Raw genomic sequence first — 14856 nt, 5'->3', positions numbered from 1 at the left:
TTTGCCTCAACCAAATGTTATGAAACTTATACACAATGCTTATTACTACATAATACAGATTAAGTACGAAATTTGATGGCAACACTTTTACCATTCTTGAGTTATATCGCTTTATAAACATAAAAATTGCTGAATTTTATGTTCCATTCTCTAACTTTAGTTTGTCTCAACCAAATGTTATAAAACTTATACACAACCGTTCTAGAGTTATGCGTGTTTACAAATAGAAAATTTGCTGAATTTTTAGTTTCTGTTCTCTACTTTTGTTAGCCTCAACCAAATGTTATGAGACTTACACACAATGCTTATTACCACAAAACTCAGATCAAGTTCAAATTTTGGTAGCGTCACTTTTACCGTTCTTCAGTTATGTCCCTTTATAACCATATGATATGCAAGCGGGGGCATCATCTGTGTCCACATGTGGACACTATCCACATTTATTTTTGTTGTATAACATATTTGTTTTTTTTTTTATTTTGTACATAAATCAGGCCGTTAATTTTCTCCTTTAGAATCATTTTACATTTCTCATTTCGGGAGAAATGTAAAACAATTCATAACTTATGTGGTATTAGTTTTGCTAATTGTTGAAGTCTATACAGTGACATATAGTTGCTAACTTCTACTTCATTTGGTCTCTGGAGGAAAGTTGTCTCATTGGCAATCATACCACATCACACATATCTGTTTAGCAGAATTACTCTGGTTGATGATATTTTGCAATCCACATCTTGTTTGATGTACCGAGATCATATTGAATGGGTAAACAATTAATTAAGAATGTAGCATTATTCATTGTGTTGTTTTGTGTTGATTTCACCTTTTAAAATGTTGTGAGTACATTTCTGGAGCACATATAATGGCAAAAAAATGTTGTGAGTACATTTCTGGAGCACATATAATGGCAACAAAATGTTGTGAGTACATTTCTGGAGCACATATAAAGGCAAAAAAATGTTGATAACAAATTTTATTAAATTTTTTAAACATAAGCTGTTAAGAGTATTTTTAGTTTATAAATTGGCACAGAGATTCAAAATACATTCGTAGGGTCAGAACAAAAGGGTGGTATGTATGTGAGATCAATTTGCTTCTAAAAATAAAAAAAATCATCAATGATTTTTAAACACCCCCTCCCCCCAACCAAATTTCCTGAACCTTGTGCAGAATTTATATTAATGAAAGACTTTTAAACTAGAGGTACTAAGGTATAGCTAATTCTCATTATAACTATCTTATTACACTGTATGCCTACATTATTACAAACAAAAGAAAATGAACAAAGTACAAAAGTACATATTTACAAGACTTCTATAGTGTTACATACACATAAACGATATAAAGCTTCCAAGCTTAAGAACAGATATCTATACTTCACATGTAGAAAAAGAGACAGTTTCATAATTGTTCACATAATTTGATATTAAAAGTCTTCCACAAGAACAGTAATTGATATAATGTTGCACTTGACTGTTCCATACATTGATAGCGATTGGCAAATTTTGCATTAAAATAGTTCATCAATATCAGCATTATGTGTATTAGAATTATGTTCGCTTTGCTCTGTTGTGGATGGCCTCACATTTATCAGCAAGATGACCTGAAAAAAACAGAAACAAATATATAAATATAATATGATGTACTTCTTTTGATTTGTAAACAAACACATTGCATGTTTAATTCCAGTAGAACATTAGGTGCAGGTGTGTGACGTTACAATCAAAATTGCAACACCAGTTTGTCAATTATATTTTGAACAACACAGGAGATCAAAATAGAAAATTTGTGTCATTGTAGCTTGCTAGGAAATTTAATAAAATCATTCCTGGAGATTTAATAAAATCATTCCTAAGTATTAAAGTTTACATGTTTCAATTCATTTCTTAATCATGAAACGGTTGATTTTCTACAACGTTTTGGCTTCATCAAATCAAAATTGTTGCCTTTCAAACATGTATTACAGGTCCACTTAAACATACAATAGTTAAGAATTTTTCTACTAGAATGGAAATAATTCTATCATGCCATGCTCTATGCTCATTTTGACATGCAGACATTATATTTGTCAAAAATAACAATTTTCTCAACAGTAATTATATACTAATAGATGATACTAACCTTGATCCAATTCTAGACAGGTCCCCCATTCGTCAAGAGTGATAGTATGGTCACTGTTGTCGTCACATTTGTTAAGGAAGGGAACCAGACAATGTTCCAATGGTTTAATTGTAGCAATTACCATCAGAAGTTCTCTTCTTGAAACATGTCTGCAAAATAGAGTGATCAGTTCTATAAGTTGTGGAATACCTTTAGTGCAAATACATGTATGAAATATAAAAACAAGACAAGAATATAACATAAGATATACTCACTTGCTTTACATTCATATATAGTCTGATGAATTTATTACAACAAATCTCCAGTTGAACAATATGTTTTAGAAACGGTCAGTCATTTTTAATAATGTTGAAGCTGAGATTACTAGATCTACAATGTGTATTGTAATAGTAATCTCAGGGTTAAGCCATCATCAACCATAAATGTGTAAATTTAATACCTGTCTTGGGGTCTGACATCCAGATTACAAAACTTCCAGATAACAGCATCAGTGTGGTGGTCATCAGCATTTGCAGTCTTCAGAAGTTCAAGGTAGTCTCCTAATTCATTCCTCCTTGCCTAAAATGGAAAATATAACTATGTGTTTTACTTCTACACTTGAGGCTACTTTAGTTAAATGTATTTCAACTTTAAAAGAAACGTGTAATGTTTGGATCATTAATTTGACCTCCAAATTTCAGAAACAAGAACATTATTTAGAGATTGTAGTAAAATAGTCAAAATGATATCACTTAATTAAAAAAAAAGACTTAAGTACCATTTCTTTCATGACTACAAATGTCCAATCCCTCATACGTCCTGGAAACTGTTGCAACTCCCAGTCCTCACATGAAGTCATTTCTGAAAAAAAAAAATGGAAGTTTCTTGTCTTACAAAAAAAATTCAGATAAAGAAAATTATAGAGCAAAAAAATATATATAAATTTATTATGAAAGATACAGAAAAGTTTGTCATATTTCAATAAAAAATTATCCTTAATCTGAGTTGAGACTTGTTATTCACTTGGTGCCACCCTTTGTTCAGTCGGAAACATTGTCATTTCAAGCAAATATCTTTTGATATTCATCTTGGGTTTCCTCAGGACAGTAATATTCTTCATATTTTTAGAGGACCATACCAAAACATACATACATCATAAAACAAATGAAAATACTAACTATTTATAAATTGACATTGTTTGAAAAGCTATTTGAAAAAACATATTTCTAACATTTTGTCTTTAATCTGATCCTTTAATGTATACAGAACAAATTTTTGCTTTAAAAATTTCATTCATATTTTGGAAAAGAATAAATCAACAATATATCAATTCATAAGATCTTAAGATCTAAACAATGAGTGGTCCGGGAGAAGGCATGGATACTTTTGACTACCACATGAAAACTTGGTGAATTTGGCATAAACAACAACATTATTACTGTGTTTCTTTATTGTGAAAATTGTTTCACATTCTCTTATTGACACATGCTTTAGATTTTACATTCCAAAGCATACGGAATGTGACTGCACATTTTTTCATATTCCCCACAGCCAAACTGTCACACCTACAATACTAGTCTTAACATGTAGTTGAAAGAAGTAAATATAGCCATATTTCTTTTAAAAAAAGGGCATGACATAAAATGATCTAAAATAAATACAAATAAAGGTAGATAAGATTATTCTTATCATACTGTTAACAAGTAATTCTATTATGGTCACTTGCCACAGGGCAAGTTGTTCAAAAAAGTTAATGTAGAACCCTGCACTATGATAATTCAATCTTTTGCAATATCTACTTACCTGAAAATGCAAGATGACTGATAAATGAAGATAAACAGAGAACCCTATGAGAAAGACATTGAAATAGCTCAGGAAACATCTGGTGGGGCACAACCAATGCATAAACTCAGTGGAGAAAACAGTGTCAAAATTACTAACACAAATAAAACAATTACCATCCACACTGATTTGTGTCCACACTTGTACTGTTAACAAAATACCTACCTTTACAAGCTCCATAGTAATCTAGCCTGAGTTTCTTTGGTGACGAATGCTTACATTCATGGTCTCCATTCTTACATAGACATTTGGCACGGTCTAGATGACATTCACTGGCAAATGTTTCATTCCTGACAGAGCATACCTATATACATGACATAAATAAAAATGAAAAATATAAAAATTCTGTGTATTGATACTGATAATACTTTAACCAGAGACATGTATTATAGTCTGCTTTAACACATAATCTCAGATTGATATCAATAATACTATAATGTTTCCAATTATAAAAGTTTTCGGTTTGAATATTATAAAAATATATCAAACAATGAACAAACAGAGTTCAAACATGTCAAATCAACATTATTCTGAACTCCTGCATCTCTTGTTTGTCACCGCCAGAGATGTATATACACACATATATATATATGTGTGTATATATGTCTCTATCACCGCCAAATAAAAGCAATTATGGCATTGACTCATACGATGAATAAAGGTAGAGTATCTGTATTGTCTGTTAAACATTTTGTCATCACCTTACAAACTTGTTTGTTATAGGTTTTTTAATTAACAAATAAGAGATAAGAGAAGTTACTTTTAAGGAAATAATTTACCCAAAATTGATATGTTTTTATACGCATGGATTACCAATGTTCGTTCGTCAGACCGTCCGTCAACACTTCATACGATAACTACGGGACTTAAGTAAGTTATTCACATGTGTACCATAACTTGAGTTTGCATGGATTGATTTACTGGATATATATTTATACATCTATGGGCATCATCGTGCATGTTTTCTACAAAGTGATTAAATAAATGCCTTCTAACTGTCTGATTTTATTTTTGCAACAATTTCAATTCTTGTTGAGGTGGAAATTTTGAAAGAAAACCTTTTTAACCATTTCCAGTTTCCAAAGGTATGTACCTTAAATCTGTCATCCAGTTCATCTGCACAGTCCCGGATGCATACACATTTAGCATTAATGTTTTCATCCAATATACATTCTTCTCCACGACCACATCTCTTCAAGTTGCATGGATCTTAAACAGAGCAATACAATACTTGTAATTCATGAAATTGATTCAAATTCCTTTCTCATGATCAGTTAAAGAGAAATTAATTCGTTTTAGCAACGTTTATACGAATTTTATAAACATTTACATTACAAAATTAAGTCTGAGACGGTAACAATTAATTGTAAGTATTGCAAAACAAATATATCTAATTTGCTGATATCCAGGTCTTTCTTTGGATTAACCTTCATCAGGAATGATCACAGTCAAACGTTTGAAATGTCAATAAAATGCTCCGCTGGGGCGCAGCTTGATACGACCGCAGAGGTCGAACCCTGAACAGTTGGGGCAAGTATGGACACAACATTCAAGCTTGATACGGCACTGAATTTGGATTGTAATTAAATATTTGACACAGCATAGGTTTCTCACACAGAATGAAAGTGGTCTAAGAACTTAAAAATTTTTAATTTACCTATTCAAACCATATCATTACTATTTGCTTTTATATATAAATCAGAAATAATCAATTTAAAATGGAAAATTTTGAAGAAAAATAAGGAAAAAAAAATCCCCCCCAATTTTTTGAACCCCCCTATGATTCATCACCCCCAAACTCAATCCCAGCTTTCCCTTTGTGGTATGGTACCTTGCAGTACAATTTCAGAGAGATCCATACACTTGAACACAAGTTATTGTCTGGAAACTAGAAAAATTCTTGTAAAATTTTTGGCCCCTTTTTTGCCCCAAATTCCTAAACGTTTAGGGCAATTACCCCCAAACTCAAACCCAGCTTTCCCTTTGTGATATGGAACCTTGCAGTACAATTTCATAAAGATCCATACACTTACACACAAGTCATTGTCCTGAAACTAGAAAAATGCTTGTTTTTTTGCCCTTTTATGGCCCCTAATTACTAAAATTTTGAGGCAATTACCCCCAAAATCAATCCCAGCCTTCCCTTTGTGGTATGGTACCTTGCAATACAATTTCTGAGAGATCCATACATTTGAACACAAGTTATTGTCTGGAAACTAGAAAAATGCTTATTTTTTTCCCCTTTTTGGCCCCTTATTCCTAAACTTTTTGAGCAATTACCCCCAAACTCAATTCCAGCTTTCCCTTTGTGATATGGAACCTTGTAGTACAATTTCATAAAGATCCATACACTTACACACAAGTTATTGTCATGAAACTAGAAAAATGCCTGTTTTTTTGCCCCTTTTTTGCCCCTAATTCCTAAATTTTTGAGGCAATTACCCCCAAAATCAATCCCAGCATTCCCTTTGTGATATGGAACTTTGTGATACAATGTCAGAGAGATTCATACACTTACACACAAGTTATTGTCATGAAACTAGAAAAATGCTTGTTTTTTGCCCCTTTTTGGCCCCTAATTCCTAAAATTTGGAGGCAATTACCCCCAAAATCAATCCCAGCATTCCCTTTGTGATATGGAACCTTGTGGTACAATGTCAGAGAGATCCATACACTTGCACACAAGTTATGCCTGGAAGTTACAAAAATGCTTATTCCTTAACTGTGGGTACCATAACCCCCAAAATCAATCCCCACCTTCCTTTTGTGGTATTGAACCTTATGGTAAAATTTCATTGAGATCCATTGACTTAAATTAAAGTTAGAGTGCGAAAACTAATGTGTCTTCGGACGACGACGACGCCAACGTCATACCAATATACGACCACAAAAATTTGTTTGCGGTCGTATAAAAATGTTATATCACAAGTTACAATTTTTTTTGTAGCGATAGCTAGCATGTAGGGACTTGACTTTCTCACTAAAGAGAAGCGGAATCTAGCCAAACTCATAAGTCGACGAAAGACTGACAACGCTATGGCAAAAAAAGAAAAACGACCAAAAGACAAACAACAGTATACAAAACACGACCTTTCAAAACTTTAGTCTGAGCAAATCTCACCAAAAACCCTGGTGTAACGGATTAGTCGTTTTAATCAGGGTTATTATTTTTTTATTATTGTCTACTGTCTACTTCAATTACATAATCATTCAACGATCCACCTCCATTCATATTTAATAAACCCTAGATTTGTGAAATTCTGGCAGAATTCAGGTTATTTGAAATCACTCACTTGTTCGTTCACTTCTAGCTTGCTGTGGTACTACAGGTTGGGGTACAGAATCCGTTTCCTCGTCGTCATCATCATCAAAATTCTAAAATATGAAAGTTTATAAGAGTTTAGGACAGTATGAAATCATATCAACATGTTAAGTACTTCGAGCTTCTTTCTTATCAACCTTTCATTTGGTTTGATATTGAGTTTTTTCCCACTTATCTCCTTTCCATTTGCACCACCTCTGTTCCGCCTTCGTTACTTTGACACTGCATTTACATGGAAGTTCTATTTTATGCCCCCGCCGTAGGCAACAGGGGCATTAAGTGACCCTTGACCGTCCTTCCGTTCGTCATTTTGTCAAGTTTTGAGTATTATCGAAAAAATGAATCAGAAGAACACGATGATGCTTAACGAAAACTAAAGTTATAAAGAAAATGAAGCTATGTTTTTTTTCTTTCATTTATAAATTGATTTATGTCGGTAAAGGATCCCCTTGCATGTAAACTTTTACGAAACATACAATTTTTGAGATATTGTATCAAAACTTGTCATCAGCAGCAATGCAAAACGCTTATTTCTAGCTCAGCATCGCCCCCGTCTGCACAATAATAAAGGAAAATTTAAAATAAATATTGATTTAACGGCTATATACATGTAAAATTGTTAAATTCTTTCGTGTTTTTTTTTTACACTCAAATATTAATCTAATGAATTTTAATGAATTTCGGATTTTGACCTTGTTCGTAAAATATAACCAAGGAAATGGGCCCTACCACTTGGTTATTTCATATTATGGTCAAGCTCGAGATTGCTTTGATGGCCATTTTGGGACTTGCTGAGCCGAAGTCCCAGTCAATTAGTCACAATCAAAAAAACATATAGTCCGCGAAAAAAAATTATATTCTTTAGGTCAGAAACGCTGCCTGCCTGATTTTATTTATAAAGTTATTGTCCCTGCGGGGGACATAGAAATACCGGGCGTCTGTCCGGTCTTGTTAGCGCTCTCACATGCACAATTCTTGCCAGATTTTTATGAAACTTATAATAGGTTTATATCAGCAATATATTGGACAAGTTCGAAAATCAGTGCCGATCATTTATTTTTTAAAAGCGTTATGCCCCTTGGAAACATTAATTATATGGAAAATTGCATTGTTAGTGCTCTCATTTGTACAATTCTTGCCAGATTTTTATGAAACTTATATCATAGGTTTATATTAACAATGTCTTGGACGAGTTCGAAAATCAGTGCCGATTTATTATTTTTTAAACAGTTATGTCCCTTGGAAACATTAAATAAATGTAAAATTGCATTGTTAGCGCTCTAACATGATGTGTACAATTTTTGCCAGAATTTTATGAAACTTAAATCATAGGTTAATATTAGCAATGTCTTTGACGAGTTCGAAAATTAGTGACGATCAATAATTTCTAAAGGAGTTATGTCCCTTGGAAATATTGATTATATGGAAAATTGCCTTATGAGCGCTCTAATGTGTACAATTGTTGCCAGATTTTTACGAAAGTTATATTATAGGTTTATATCATCAATGTGTTTGACGAGTTCAAAAATCAGTGCCGATCAGTTATTTTTAAAAGAGTATAGGCCCCCTTGGAAATATTGATTATATGGAAAATTACATTGTCAGCGTTCTCATGTGTACAATTATTGCCAGAATTTTATGAAACTTATATCATAGGTTTATATCAGCAATGTCTTTGACACTTTCAAAAAATAAGTGCCGATCAAATACTTTTAAAGAGTAATGCCCTTTGGAAATATTAATTAAAATGAAAAATCACATTGCATTTGCTCTGAAGCCTTCATTTCTCTAAGATATTAATAAAAAGTTTGAACCTTTCTTGTCCTCCACTGAGGGAAAATTATTTTCCATCGCTACTGATGTTGCCCTTGTTGGTCTTTGTAAATGCATTATCATTCACTTGCCTGTGTGCTTTAAGAAACAGGAGCGATATTTCAGTCGTTATAGATAAATTTACTTACAATATCCGTACAACGTAGGAAAATAAAAAAATAAATGGGGAATGTGTCCATGGGACACAGATGATGCCCCCGCTTGCATATAACGTTACAATTGGACAAAACTCAAGAACGGGTTTTTTTTAAAGGTGTCGCCACCCAAATTAGAACTTGATCTGAGTTTTTTGTTAATAAGCACGAGGCAAACTTAAGTAGAGAACGGAAATGAAAAAAATCAGCAATGTTTCCATTTGTAAAGGAGCATAACTCTAGAGCGGTAAAAGTGACGCTACCAAAATTCATACTTGATCTGAGTTTTGTGGTAATAAGCATTGTGTATAAGTTTCATAACATTTGGTTGAGGCAAAAAAAATTAAAGATTGAATGCACTCTGCTTTATCAAATTTTTTAAGTTTATTACGTATCATTTTAATGTCCATTCGCGTTGCCAGAATAAAACAGGACATTTATATCATTTTACAGTATTCCGCAAAATAAACAGAAATATAGTACATGAGTACATGCCGTATACACACTGTTATTTTAAAAGGCACAAACCCCAATTGTTAAAATGAACCTTTTAAACTCTTCTCATGCTTTGTGAGTGGGAAGAACTATTTCATTTAGTACTCAGCTTCCTTTTCAAATTAAATACATTTCCGTATTGCATTTTTGATAGACAGATCACTTTCTCTCCATACTTTATTACATAACCGTTCTTTCATCTTAAGACGCGTTAATGAATAATGTAGACACCCAACAGAGTGGCTGACATCAACTATGAATCAGAAAAATTTAATTTGGCAAACAACAGTGAGCGGAAGTCAAAAATAAACGTTACTACGGAAACATCGGTGTCTTATTTTTAAAGAAGGATTAAAAGCAAAACAAACAAAAAGACTGCATGTAAATAGGGTGTTGGCTTAGGTCAAGCTGCATGAAATTAGACTAGACATTGTTTATATAACTTTCTCACCTCTGGAGCTGCAACCTTGATATGAACCTGCGCTGTAACAAAAGTAACCAACAAGAACAGCAAAAATGGCCGCCACATTTTCAGCAAAACTTTGGCACTGTAAAAATATCAAATATCGTTACAATTTCTCTTTGTTTAAGAAGAAAACACCCCTAGGGTAAAACTCTAATCCTTCGTTTTGATTAACAAGGAAACCATGTGTTTGATAACGAAGTTATACTGACCCTCTTATCAAAGATAATTTGGGATATTTTGTAATTAAGATAAATTTTTATTATGTCACACCATGGATAATACTTTCATGGTTAGATCAGACTGACACCCCCATAATCATTAATTCTATTTGAAATTTCAGAATGTTAAAGTAATATAAAAATATTTAATCAACAGAAAAATAAATAAGTCTTACCTCTTCTCCTGATTCTAGTATACACCAATCTTTTGCACACGAGAAGTGTGTGACTAATTATGCACGTACTTGAAATATACCACGACTGTATTTACACGTCAGGTTGTTTACTGATCGACTTGTGTGATAAGGAAATCTGCGAACTGCGCAAGAAGAAATTTGTATGAAAACGACTCCCACAAAATTAACATTCCCTCAAAATATTTTGAGTTTGTTATTTATATTTGGACAGAAGGAGAGGAAGAAACATTTATAAAATTTTTTGACCCTGGCATGGTTAATATAGATCGATCCATATGTAAATTTATATTTATTTTACACTACACATATTATTTAGAAGTGCCAAATTTTACAACGCTATCTTAAATTTTCACAAATGCAAACATTTTCGTATAATCATCTACAAAAAAACAACGTCACGCCTAGTGTATTGTTGCTGCATATTACTGAATAGAATACAATTCAGTTGTTTTATACTCAAATGCGAAAATCTATACCAAATTTTGAGTTTTACTCTCTTTAATTGTCATACCCATTCGTATACTTCAATTCTAATAAGTCCGAGGTCGGGATGAGGTTTAGGGTCTATGTGACGGTATCTGTGAGATTATTTTTTTGGAGACGATTATGGATTGCTTTTCTATATATATATATAAAAAAATAAACTTATTGAAAACTGCATTTTTGTTACCTTGTCTCAAAGCAGTTTAGCTATATGGTAGTCAGTTAAAATATCGAAAACCAACATGTATGAGTACAAAATTCTGCAAAATCTGGCAACCTGCTTAAAGAGTTTGTTACTTTAATACCCAAGATACAGTCTGCTCTTACGATTTCTGACAACAAACAGGTATAGAAAATAGAGATACAATTAGAAACGAAAGAACATTACACGAACGATCATGATGATAAATTCATAAAGAGATAAATGTATTGACAAAATAGAAACAGAAAGCCAGGCGTTTATGAATTGCAAACGCTAAGACAGCACTCTTCGGTTGAAACTTCCATTTAACATGATCGAGTTGCAAGTAAGCCCAGATATATATGAAGCTGGTCCTATCGTTTTAGTAGTGTCATAAATGTTCTAGTTGGAAGACGGTTAACGATAGTAATATTTTGAGTGTGGCTTTTTTACAAAGAAATTACAATATTCTGCAATCAGACTACTATTGTAAAAATTACAGGTACACACAATTTTTGCTATATGTGTACCTGTACAAATAAAGTCTACTGTTATCCCGTTTCGATGTTGTGCCAGATTTTTAAATGTGAATAATTCTTTTTTCGTAACACTTGTGACGTTACGCACGGTGTTCTGTTTAAGACTTTAGTAATGGTAACGTAACTCGACGTCGTTTTTCTATTATTTCAACCGACTTCTGTACAAAACGTCAAAGCTTGATGTAAAGCACCTTCTTTATACAGCTGGCATTTTGATGTTTAACTATTCATTTTTTTTAAATAGACTGTTAAGATGACTGGTTATATATTTTTGACACGTACAACTTTATTTCATCATAATCTTACCTTATTAAAAGTATATATTTCAAATATTTGTCATTGCCCAAGCCGTGACTATCAATTGTTGCAAAATGCATATCCTCTAGGATTGTCAGGATTCCGTCTTCACAAGTATCTAAAGTCTAGGCATAGATATCGCGTGGAAACAGCCGGTACCAAAGCTGGTTTGTGCTCCATGAGTTTAAATTTTATCAACCCGCCTTCAAATTTTGTATTCAAACTACATTTTGCGAATAATTTCAGGGTCTTTTAGAAAATGACCGCCTTTTTATCCGTACTATCGACATCTGAAATAAGTGTCTTTCAAGAAGATTTTAATGAAAATAATCCTCGTTTGGTTCAATGGCAGCAACAGCTACTATATATATATCCTCTGTTGCTTTATCTTTAATTTTTATTTTATCCTCAGATTTTGGAATGAAAACTTCAGTTTGCAATTGTTCATTTTATTTAAAATTAAAAAGTTATTAACAGTCCTTGAAATGCAATGAGTATTTTTACATGGATGCGTGGAAATGACTGTTAGTGTATAAAACAAACATTGGTACCAGTAGAGACATATCTATTACTAGGTTCCAAAAAACGAAAGCTTCGGTTTTATTAAAGCTTGTGCTAACATTTATCTGAAAATTTCGGGTAATATTCGCAAAATTTTACGCGTAAATTAACTCATGAAAATCGCGTGATTATTTTCGTGTCCTCTTCACGTCCGCGTTTTAAGTGTGTCCATGAAAAATCAGAGACAACTATTTGGATTTTAACCACAGGCACTTGTCTCTGAAAAAAAATTCCTATGTACCTTAATATAACGCAAGCCTGTGATTTAAACAACTAAAACGCTTCAAGTGGCAGGTTTGAATTGCAGCCCGGATAAAAATAATAAATGCACATTGTCGGAAATATAAAATGTATTTAAACTCGCTACAAAACGTTCTGTTTCTAAAGCTTGTACAGATCAGTTTTATATTTTTCGACAATGTGCACATATTGTTTGTATATGTATTATTTTGTCTGCTTTAAAGAGGATGTTTCAGACATTAGATAGCCTCTTTTTAGGCAAACACTTTATATGAGATTTTGGGACATATAGTAGATGTTGTAAAAAAATGATTATATATGAGCTGCGTCGGATAGAATTCGACCTTATGCAAATTAATATCAATACATCTGTTAAACTTATTTCGGGTTAAAAAAAAGTTCTATGCTAAGTCTGTTACCATTTGCAAATCGAGTTTATATAAGAACCCTACAAAAAAGGCATACAATCCTCTTTTATTTCGTATTTGAATGTTCCAAAATCTATCAAAGTCCTATACATGTACATGTATACATGCACTTGCGTAATGTCGATTTCGATCCGACGCAGCTCATATGTTGTCCTGCCCACTACTGTTGTTCAATCATGCAAAGTGAACTATTGTTCACAATTTAGCCATATATTTTTTTCAAGCTAGCGACCAAACTAGCAACCACTAATTCTAGCAATGGTAGAACAGTTTTAAGTAATAAACGTGTTACATTTTCAAATGATGTATTGAAGATTTATATATCCTTCTTATTTATATTTTCTGGCACTGTTAGTGAAAATATAATTCAAAATGTCTAAACAGTTTTTGACATTACTTGTTTACCTTAACCTATGAAGCATATTATAAGAAATACTTAAATGTAGATCATAATGATTAAAAAACAGGAATTTAAAAGGGAGGTAATTATCTTTATTTGAATAAGTGAACAGAATAACAACTTTTATAATTGGAGTGCTTATTGCTTATCTATAGTAATATATTATATAAACGTTACTTTAAAAATCTTGAACTGTTTCATTACATTTTTTTTAATTACCTTTTTTTTACGACGGTTCTGAGAATCCGGAACACGAAGTTCGACATTAGAGAGAAAGAAGAATAAGAACCGTATTTTTTTCTTCTGCGAGTTAATGTTATGTAATAAGACTTTTACTGAAAAATATATAATGTCAGTCAGTTAGAAAAAATGTATTCTCCTGTCATACCAGACTTGAGTTACACAATGTATTACAACCTTACTGACTTTGAGGCGAGTGAACAATTTAATTCGTTTAAACTGTATTTAGGAATAATTCAGGCTATTTACATAATTTTAATTTAGAGGTGAACAGAAATTATACAAGGATACAAGGTTAAGGCTCGGGATGGGTTGAGGGAATGGGCACTTACTATGTTATTAAATATAGGGATGAGCCGCTGGAATAGGTAGTTTTTTTCCAGCTTCATGCTATGTAATAAGGTCGAGAATTTAAGTTGACAATCACATATATGACAAGAGGACCGGGTTGCTGATTGAATTATAACATGTATAAGTATCGGAAACTAATCATATGTTGATTTATTTTTCACAAATGCGATTAAAACTAGTCATAAATGCATAAGATATTTGTCAAATCTATTTATCTCTCCATGAAATATCGCAAGCATCATATATAGCTATCGGTATATTTTTTGTCAAACTGAATATATGATAGGGTATGTGTTATTGTTATTCAAAATATATGAAAACTCTGGGGGTACAGCAGCTCACCCTACCAAAAAGGTCGAAGTGTCCCCCAAGGGTTAAGGCCAGGAAATAGGAGGATATGGTTATAATTGCCAATGAGATAAATGAGACAAGTCCCCACCATAGGTCAAATGACGCAGAAGTTTGCAACTATAAACCAGTAGGTCACCGTACGGCCTTCAACAGTGAGCAAAACATATATCGCATAGCA

General features: G+C 32.6%; 1 protein-coding gene across 1 annotated transcript; it reads right to left on the bottom strand.

Moving 5' to 3' along the window:
• Positions 1–955: 955 nt before the first annotated feature.
• Positions 956–10731, bottom strand: LOC127708080 (SPARC-like). The gene is made up of 9 exons (XM_052212888.1): positions 10587–10731; positions 10178–10274; positions 7236–7317; positions 5036–5151; positions 4108–4246; positions 2879–2961; positions 2561–2679; positions 2122–2270; positions 956–1603 (listed from the first exon to the last, which is right to left on the bottom strand). Exons 2-9 carry the CDS (start codon positions 10253–10255, stop codon positions 1551–1553), a joined length of 819 nt encoding a protein of 272 aa, XP_052068848.1. The 5' UTR covers positions 10256–10274; positions 10587–10731; the 3' UTR covers positions 956–1550.
• Positions 10732–14856: the final 4125 nt, after the last annotated feature.

Source organism: Mytilus californianus, unplaced genomic scaffold (genome assembly GCF_021869535.1).
Source record: "Mytilus californianus isolate M0D057914Y unplaced genomic scaffold, xbMytCali1.0.p SCAF_7, whole genome shotgun sequence".
Classification (NCBI taxonomy): Eukaryota; Metazoa; Mollusca; class Bivalvia; order Mytilida; family Mytilidae; genus Mytilus; species Mytilus californianus.
The sequence above is the reverse complement of the archived record's forward strand: the minus strand, read 5'-3'. Positions and strand labels throughout refer to the sequence as shown.

Coding starts and splice junctions, on each gene's coding strand:
- LOC127708080 (XM_052212888.1), bottom strand. CDS start 10,255: ATGTGGCGGCCATTTTTGCTGTTCTTGTTGGTTACTTTTGTTACAGCG. Junction 5,152..7,235: donor AGCTAGAAGTGAACGAACAA/GTGAGTGATTTC, acceptor GCTCTGTTTAAG/ATCCATGCAACTTGAAGAGA. Junction 1,604..2,121: donor CTGTCTAGAATTGGATCAAG/GTTAGTATCATC, acceptor TGTTTTTTTCAG/GTCATCTTGCTGATAAATGT.